We start from the raw sequence: 9,371 nt of genomic DNA on the forward strand, positions 1-9,371 counted from the left end.
CCCCCCCCCCCCCCCCCCCCCCCCCCCCCCCCCCCCCCCCCCCCCCCCGAGCCCGGCCCCCTCCCCTTCCTCCAGCCTCCCACCAGAGCCCAGCCCCCACCCTGCCTCCCTGCCCCTAACCCCACACAGAGCCCGGCCCCCTCCCGTTCCCCCAGCTCCCCACCAGAGCCCTGGTCTGGAAGCTATGAAATACTCCCCCCACATGCAACCCCCTTTCTCTGACACACCTCCCCCAGCTCCACACGCCGCCCTCTGACACCGCCATTCCCCTCTGACACCCCCTCTTCCTACCCTCTTCACATACCCACTCCCCAACCCCCTACTCCCCTCCAACCCCCACACTCTTCCCCCACACCCCATCTCCCAGCCCCTCCATACACCCATTCCCCCAATCACTGCCACCCCCACACATCCATACATGCCCCCCACATCCAGTCCCCACTCCCCATCCCCCAACACTCCCCAAGCTCTCCCTCCCCCATCCCATGCCCCGACACCCCCCCACACTTATCCCCCACCCCAGTGGGGCAGATGCTGCTCTCTCCTCACATTCCCTGATCCTTCTGGGATGCAGCTGGCAGCTTCCAAGTCTGGGGGCCTGGCTAGGGTCAAAGGACACTCTCCTGAGAGTCCCATTTAGAGCAGCCCCCCCCCCCCAGCTCCTTCCAGGGGGAGGGGTCAGGCCCCCAATAGCTTTGGTTTCATAGCACCCTGGGGACCTCCTGCTTACCCCAAGGGCTGCTAGGGAGAATGGGGGAGGGGCCGGTTAGTTACTGGAGGATGGGGGCAGGGGGGTGCTAGGGAGCGGTCCATGGGACAGGGAAGTCTCTGGGGGCGTCGGGAGCATTTTAGGGTCCCAGCCCTGGGCAGGTGGGAGTGGGGGAGGGCAGGTCATTGGTCATTTCCCCATGCCAGATTTCAGCTTTACTTAGAACAGCCCCCCCACCCCGAAATCTGCAGCAGGCAAGACAAGTCCAAAGCCACATGCCTCAGCCCACACTGGGGGACAAGACTGGAGTAGGCACAAGCTGCCCCCAGCTCTGTGCAGGGGTGCAGAGGACCCCCCCCACTCGCCTTCTGCTTTGTGCAGGTTTAGCAGAGAGGCTGGGGCCCAGAGAGGGGTGCATGGCGGGGTGGGGGGGGAGGAGTTGGATGATCTCACAGGCTGGCTGGTTGCACTTCACTGACAGCTCTCAGAAAGCCCCCACTGCTCCTCATTGTTCTCACTGCAGGGGGTGGGTTCTCCATTGTTCCCAGCGGGGGAGGGGGGATTCCCATTAGGAATTGGGGAGGTGGGGGAGATACTGGGAACTGCACTCCCGGGACAAGCTAGCTCTGGCGCTTTCACCTCCATTGAAACCCAGGGGAAGGCAGTGTGACCTAGTAGCTAGAGAACAGGACGGGGGTCTATCCCCAGCCTTGTCACTGTATGACCTTGGGCGAGTGACTCCCCCCCCCCGCTTCTGTGCCTCAGTTTCCCCTCCCTCCTCTCAGCTATTCCTGGATGCTCATTGGGATAGGGAGTGACTCATTCTGGCTGTGCAGCACCCAGTACATCAGGGGCCCTGATCTCAGCAGTAGCCAGCACAGAAATAGAAACCGAAGACTGAAGAGCCTTCCCCGCTCTGTCACAGCATGAGAGACACGCACGGGGGAGTGAACAATTGGGGGCCTCGCCGCACAAACACAAAGACCTGAAGCGAACTTGCAGATCAAAGCTCCAGCAACCAGGCCCGAGATGGCAAAGGTTAATTAGTGGCAGGCTGCAGATAGCCAAGGGGAGGGGGCTGGGAGGTTGCGGTGGCTTGAAAGGCTGATGGGGACAAATTCCAAAAGCACTAGACGGACTTTGTAAGTCGCTTAGAGGCTCTGGGAGATGTTACCCTGCACCTTGGCGAAGTGGCAGCTGGGGGATTTTTACAAGGGAAGATGCGGCTGGCTCTGGAGGAACTATTTGAGGAAGTTCAGACCTGGATCCAGAGTTTGCAACCCCTAAGCTCTGGGGAAAGCTGGGGCTCAGACCCCTGGCAGACAAGTACTAAACCCCTAGGGCAGCAACTGAAGCACGCCCTAGCGCCTTAATGCTACCTCTGCTGCCAGCGCTGGACTGGCCTCCCACCCGCCAAGACATGAGGAAGACTACTGGGATGAGATGCCAAAGAGATCAGAGGCAGAATCCATTGCCTGGTTAGAATTGCAGGGTGTGTGACAGTCTGTACTACGATAAGACTATGATAAATTTTGTACAAACTATGCCTTGCAAGGTATCATCTGAAAACTCATAATTTGCTGATCATTATTGTCCCGGTAAAAGGTGTGGCAACATTACATGTAAAATTATAAGATTCTATTGTATGATATTACTGGGACATGTTCCAAATCTGGGGAAGCAGCCACACATCAGTTCCTCAGAGACAAAAGCCAAACTGACCCCTCACCCAGGTGTCAGCAAAATCAAACAGACCATCATCTGGACAAGGGCCATTCTTTGGCAGAAAAAAGGGCGTGAGAAATTTACATGTTGGCAAAGAAACAGCTGGAGGTTCCCATCCTCACAGATTTTGTCTCCTGTACCCCAGCTGGAGATGATTCTCAAAGAGGAGGAAAAGGTATAAGAATGGGGAACGGATGCCCCAAGATCTTTCTCCCTTCATCTCTCCCTACGGCAGCCACACCATCTGAGGAACAAAGAAACAGCTTTGGACTAAGGGAGGGATCCTGTCCGAAAGTTCAACCAGTAAGACTGCTGAAGCATGTGGTAAGAGAGACCTGTGCTTTGAATTCATTTAGCTTGTTAGGTTAATAAAATGACAGACTTTATATGAAGTTGTATTGTCCAGGAGAGAGCTGGGCAGGACATGACTCACGTTTCTGGGGGCAAGTCTGGGACTGGGAGTTTGCTGGTGTTTCTCTGCAGTGGAAGTCAGGAGCGGCTGGCTATAGCAGACCGTGTAGCTGGGAGTGATGTACCTGCTGGAGGCTGCATGTGAGCAGACCAGGGGTGGCTGCTCTCACAGCGAAGCTGTGTAAAAGGCGCACCCCAGGCTGGAGAATTGTCCATCAGTCCAGAACGTGCCCTGGGGAATGTCACAGCTGGTGTTGCTTTGTTTACCTGGCGTACCTGCATTGATGCAACCCAGCACAGATGCACAGCACACGTATAATATGGGGCTGGGACCAGCATGGCCGACCTGATTTACATCATGGCCTGGCCTGGCCCCGCATGCACCGCTACAGACAGACCCAACACAGACAGGTCCATCCACAATCCTTTATTATTCCACTCCCAGCATTTTCCAATCCTCGCTGTGATTCCATGGCCACCCGGCCTCAATCCTCCAGGCGTTTCCGCCGGCCAGGGCCCAGTTCAGGAGCTCTCCACTGGCTCTCCTCACGGCACGACTCGGACAGGCTTAGCGAGACCCAGAAACTCGCCCCGGAGGCTGGCTCTGTTGGGACGGTCTAGGGGCATTCAGCTGCTCGGTGCGTCAGGGCCAGTCTGCCGAGCCAGCGCGCTCTGAGCCATTCGCAGCGCCCCTTCCTGGGTCCGGTTGCCGCCGATGAAGCCGCCAGCGTGCACGAAAACGCAGCCCGGGATGCCGCTGAGCTGGGAGAGTGCCTCATCCCGGACTCCGCGCCACTCCTCCGGCAGGGACAGCCTGGCCAGGAGAGAAACGGAGCAAGGAGGAAAAGGGCGGGGCTGACGCGCGTCCGAAGGGTCTCGACCTCCCTGGCACCCTCGCCTGACCCAGCTCAGACACTGAGCTGGGCGGCACCCAGAAATACCCAAGACAGACAGATGCTCTGATTTCGGTTTACATTAGGAGCAGGTTTAAGATGAACCCAAGTGAGTCCCACTTGGGCCTAGTTTACAGTGTTTGTACTGGTATAATTATGTCATTTAGGGGCTTCCACCCCCAACCCCCCTGCTCCCCTCGCAGAGGCAGTGGCTTGTCTCTTTCTCACCCCATTGCTTGGGGGGCTGGGGGGGGGGGCTCTGCAGGGCATGCAGGAGAAGATTGGGTGTGGGGCTCAGGGGGCTCAGAGTCTCACCGGTTCTGGAAGGTGTGGAGCCCGGCGGGGACGCACTGTACTCGCCACTGTCCGTTCTGATCCACGTACAAGACGAACTTGATGGGTTTCTCCACCCCCAGTTCCGACTCCAGGCTGAAGAGATGCTCCTTCCAGGGGCAGCCGCCCTGGGAGAACACAAGGATCTCGCCACTGGGGTCCACCTGCCAGGGGAGAGGGAGACATGGGACTCAGGAAGGGAGGGGAGCAGATAAGAGCTCCCGGATGCTGGGCCATTATGACCACAATGGATTGTGCCCTGGGCTGGGACTATTCCCAGCTCTGCCACTGACCTGCTGGGTGACCTCGGGCAAGTCACTGCCCTGCTCTGTGCCTCAGTTTCCCCTCCCGTGTCTGAGCTGTTTGGGCAAGTCCCTGACTCAGGCAAGCTCAGGCGCAGTCCCTGACTGTGTGTCTGTGCGGTGCCTGGCCCAATGATAGTAGTACAGATAGTAGTACAGATAGTAGTCACGGCCCCAGGGAGGGAGTTGGGGTCGAAAGAAACCCACTTGCCTGTGGAAGCAGAGCCACTGGAGAAGCAAGTGGGAATAATTTCCAGGCAGGTTCAGTGACCAGAGAAACGCAGGCAGGGGGCATGCTGGGAATCAGGACTCCTGGGTTCTATTCCCAACTCACTGCATGGCCTCAGGTAGGTTGCTGCCCCACTTCTGCAGAGTGGAAATGTATTGATATAGTGTGTGTGTATGTGTGTGTCTTTGGTGTGCGTCACCCCCCGTGGATGTCATGTGCTTGGAGATCCTTGGACGGGAGATGCTGGGAAGGGGTATGAATTATCCTTGGAAACCCAAATTGGGCACTGGACCCAAGCTCTACTCCCCCTGCCAATGGGGGCAGCTCTAGGCTCAACACCCCAGCCCAGCGTATAGCTGATAGGACAGTGATCAGCCTCTTCTACCCCGGGATCCCCCGAACTTGAGAATCCCCACGTGGGGAGGCTAGGGCTGGTCGCAATCCCCAGACCAAGAACCCCAGCGGGCTTGAAGATACCTTGAAGCGCTTCTGAATGGCTTCCTCCACCAGCGTGCGAGCCGGCAGCCATGCGTGGTGGTAGTAATCGAGACGGTCCAGGAACTCCCGGCCCACCAGCTCCATCGCCTTCTTGAACCCGGCCTGGAGGAGAGACAAGCCAGGGACGTTAGCTGCTCCTTCCCCAGCCCATAGGGAGTGACTTTTATTTTTCCCTGTGGGAGGCTCCATCCCTGCTCCACTCGGAGGCCTCGCCCCACTCTGCCCCTTCCCCCAAAGCACCACCCTCACCCTGCCTCTTCCTGCCCCTGCTCCACCCCCTCCCCTGAGGCCCTGCCCCCTGCCTCTTCCCACTCCACCCCCTCCCCCAAGGCCCCTGCCCGCCTGCTGCTCTCTGCTGAACAGCTGTGGTTGGTGGGTGCTTGAGCCCCGGAGCACTCACAGAGTCGGCACCTATGGTACAGCCCACCCCCTATCCAAGTCTATGCTCCCCTCCACGTTTCCACGGTGCAGCCCACTTGGTACCCATGCTTTCCCCTCCACCCGCCCCCACACGCCTACCTCCGTGTCCTGGTCCTTGTCATTCCAGCGGGGGTTGAGGTAGCCCACCCTGGCGCTGAGGTTGGTGGTCATGGCGTAGCGAGGCTCCCCGTCCCACTGGGCGATGCCGTTGTCGATGGCGTCGATCTCCTCCACAAAGTTCTCGTACAGCTGGGATGGGGGCGGAGGAGAGGATAAAGCAGGGACGCCTCGCCCTGCCTGCCTCCCGATGGAACCTCGTGGCGGATTCAGGCCGGCCACGAGCAGATCAGAGGCAGTAAAAACAGGCCTGTCTGGGACAGTGGCCACGGTGACCTGCCGGCTTCAGTGCCACAAAGAGGGTTAACTCCCGCCAGCCCTGCAGATATCCAGACCAAGCCAGAGTCTGCTCTGGCTCAGGCAGATTCGCCAGCCCGGCTCCCCCTGCAGATCCTTTATCGGCTGCCAAGATGCATGCTGCAGAAAAGGACCCAGCTTGGCCTTCGGAGCCCACGAACTCTGCATTTCCAGCTACCGGCAGAAGGAGCAGCAAGGGCTGCTGGGAAAACGACCTGCCCCGAGGGGCTGAGACCATGAGCCTACCTGCGCCTTAGCTCTGTTTATACGGCACACATTTGAACTGGGCTAGGGTGTTGGAGGATAGAGCGCCCATTGCAAACCACAGCAACTCCGGGCACGCATCAGCAGGAAACCATATGCCGAGATTCTCCAGTTCCCCTCCAACCCCTCTATGCCTGCTAGGCAGGCCAGGCCAAAGAGCCCCTCCTGGGGGATCCCAGCGACACAGGGACCCCTCTATCCCAGAAGCAGGGACATCCTGTGTCAGGGCAGAGGCAAGGATGGGGCATTCTTACCCATCTGCAATTCTGCACCCCTGCCAAGTCCCATGGGTGCTTTTCAAGTTAGGACAGGCCGAGCCTGTACCAGGAGCCAAACTGGCCCCTGCGGCTTCCGAACAAGACAGCAGCTACCTGCCTTTCCCTGTCTCTGGCGTGCAGCTGGGAGGAATCCCCCACCGCCCCCCATCATGGTGGGAATCCGAGAATATGGACAGCGAGTATCTAAAAAAAAAAAGGGGGGGGGTTTCCCTGGGGAAGTTCAGCAGAACAGGACTTTTTACAAAGGGAGCATCAGCCAGCCGTTAGAGCAAGGTGATGGTGCCAGGACTCCTGGGTTCCATTCCTAGGTCTGGGAGGGGAAGGGGGTCTAATGGTTGGGGGGGGTGCGGGGGCTGGGGTTCCAATCCCACTTCTACTGGTGAGTCACCGTTCCTGGGCAAGACATGTCCCTGCTCTGTGCCTCGGTTTCCCCAGCTACAAAACAAGGCTAAGGATACCAATCCACCACACAGGAGGCAAAGTGCTTTGAGATCCTCAGAGAGGACGGGCCAGAAAGGGGTATTAGTTATGATTTTTCTAAGGAGGAAAACAGGCCTTTTTAGCCCTGGAGCGTGGGGCACCCCGGTTAGTGCCCCCCCCCACACTTCCTACCTTATCGTACAGCGCCTGCACTACCGGATCCTCCTCCTTCAGCCCCAGCAGGCTGGCCAGGATCTGGGAGCCAAAATGGAAATACACCAGCCCCGCACTGCTCAACTTGGTTTTCCAGGGCTTGTCGGGCCTCAGGCAGTGCATGGACTGTGCAAAGGACCTGCAAAAGGCAGGGAAGAATTAGCCAGAGCTCCTAAGGCCCCGGGGTGACCCCTCCTTCTTTAGTGTATAATACACCAAAAATCAATGAAATACTAGCCATTAGGGGGCGTCCACACTGCATCGCAACCCCAGCTCTGGGGGACCCAAGCTCATGGACTCAGTGTGTCCAAGCCAGCGCTTGACATCCACACTGCGTTGTAAACCTGGGCGTACAATGGCTGGACCTGGGTCTCAGAGCCAGGCTAACCCATCCATACAGCACTACGCAGCCCTTCTGACTCAGGTCTGCGGCTGGAGCTGCATCCACACCGCAAAATGACAGGGCTTGCATCCAGTTTCGGTGGGACTTGAACTCTCTTGCTGGGCTGGGTCCTAGAACCCGGGTCAGTCAGATTTGCGTGTGGATGGTAGGCGGGTTTGGGCTCAAATCTGAGTCTGGGTTTACAGTGCAGTGTAGACATACCCTTAGAGGGACAGGTCCAGGCCCCGTGCTCCATGACCCAGTGACAGTAAGGACCTCTGGGTTCTACTCAGTGGCTTGGTGTAGGACCTTGGGCAAGTCACTTTGCTGTTACATAACTGTATCCCAGGAGAGTCGAGATCAGGGACCCACTGCGCTAGGTGCTGCACAGACAGTCCCGCGCCAGAAGAGGTCACACTCTAAAACAGACACAGAGCGGGAGGGAAAAGAGGCCCAGAGAATGGAAGGGACATGCCTAAGGTCAGCGGCAGAGCCAGGAATAGAACCCAGGTGGCCTGCGTCCCAGCCTAGCGTCCTGTCTGCTAGTCCACGTCGATTCCCCTTCCCCTCTCCGTGCCTCAGTTTCCCCATCTATAAAGGGAGGCGTGATGCTCCTGCCCTTTCCTTTGTAACATGCTTTGAGCCCCCGCAGTGGGAGGGGCCAGGCAGAGGCTGTGCGTTTCCGTCCTCACCTCTGGTGATGATCGTACCGGTGTTTCTGAGGGTCGTACTCGCCACCCACGTCCACCACCACGTCGCACTCGGACAGCAGCTGGGGCTCCCGCGTCCGGATGATCTCTGCATCCTGGGGGTGGGAGGGGGGGGCGCACACAATGAAACATTCCCCTGCACAAGGCAGCTCAGTATGGGAGTGAATTCAGCTCCACCCTGTGTATCAGCATGAGCTTGGACTCAGCAGTGGTCAGAGGCACCCAAGGGAGAAGGAACCGGGGCTTTCTGGGGCTGGTGTCTCCTAGGAAAGATGATGGAATGGATCCCCGTCCCTAGTCCCAGGGTGTGCTAGTCCCAGTCTTGCAGAGGGGATGGGGGGTGCCCGGGAGGGGAGGTTCGGGGAAAAGGAGGAGGATGTGCCAGAGGAAGAGGTGTCCAGGGTTTGAGGTCCCAGAAGAAGGGTGGTGAGTCCCAGGGCAAAGGGGACTGGGAATCCCAAGGGAAAGGGAGGGGTGCATGCCCCAGTGCCAGCAGGAGGGGATGGAGGTGTCCCAAGGGATGGGAATGTTGGATCCCAGGATGATGAGAAGGGGAGGGGTACCGGGAGATGGGGGTCCTGTTCTCAGAAGGCAGGAGGAAGTCCTGGTGTATGGTGGTCTTGGGTGGGGATTCCGGGAGTCCCGGAGGACGGGTGAGCCTGGGGTGTATGGGAGGATGGGTATCCCAGGTGGGGGTCCCAATTCCTGGCAGGGAAGGGGCTGCGGGATAAGGGTCCCAGCTCCTGTTGGGCAGAAGGGAGTCCTGGGTGTAAGTCCCAGTTCCTAGGTGGGGGTCCCAGGGTGGAAGCAGTTTGCGGGGTGTGTGTGTCCCAGGGATCTTAGTTCCCGGGGGGAGGTGTCAGATTGTGGCCCAGGTCCCGGGAAGGCAGACTGGGAGAGGGCAGTTGTGGGGTCTTGGTTTTGGGGAAGGGTCTAGGGAGAAAGTGGTCTCAGGGGAGTGCTCGGGATTGGGGGTCTCAGTTTCCCGGGGAGGGGATCCCAGGTCCTGGGCGGGGGGTCCTGGTCCGAACAGACAAGGGTGGGGGGATTGGGATCCCAGTCCCGGGGAGGTCCCGGTCCAGAGGGAGCTGGGGGGCGGGATCCGAGGTCCCGGTCCGCAGGGCGTTGGGGGAGGGGCAGAGAGGTACAAAAGGTTGTGAACCTACCCGG

General features: G+C 58.9%; 1 protein-coding gene across 1 annotated transcript; it reads right to left on the reverse strand.

Annotated features, from left to right (window-relative positions):
- Positions 1-3,267: 3,267 nt before the first annotated feature.
- CUNH12orf10 (chromosome unknown C12orf10 homolog) lies at positions 3,268-8,337 on the reverse strand (the record flags this gene model as incomplete). Its single annotated transcript, XM_026662821.1, has 6 exons — positions 3,268-3,659; positions 4,054-4,235; positions 5,080-5,202; positions 5,620-5,769; positions 7,089-7,248; positions 8,184-8,337. Coding segments are annotated over 6 exons (956 nt in total), but the record flags the coding sequence as incomplete, so codon positions are not given.
- Positions 8,338-9,371: the final 1,034 nt, after the last annotated feature.

The sequence above is a fragment of the Terrapene carolina genome, unplaced genomic scaffold, assembly GCF_002925995.2.
Source record: "Terrapene carolina triunguis isolate 2854851 unplaced genomic scaffold, T_m_triunguis-2.0 Scaffold30568, whole genome shotgun sequence".
Classification (NCBI taxonomy): Eukaryota; Metazoa; Chordata; order Testudines; family Emydidae; genus Terrapene; species Terrapene triunguis.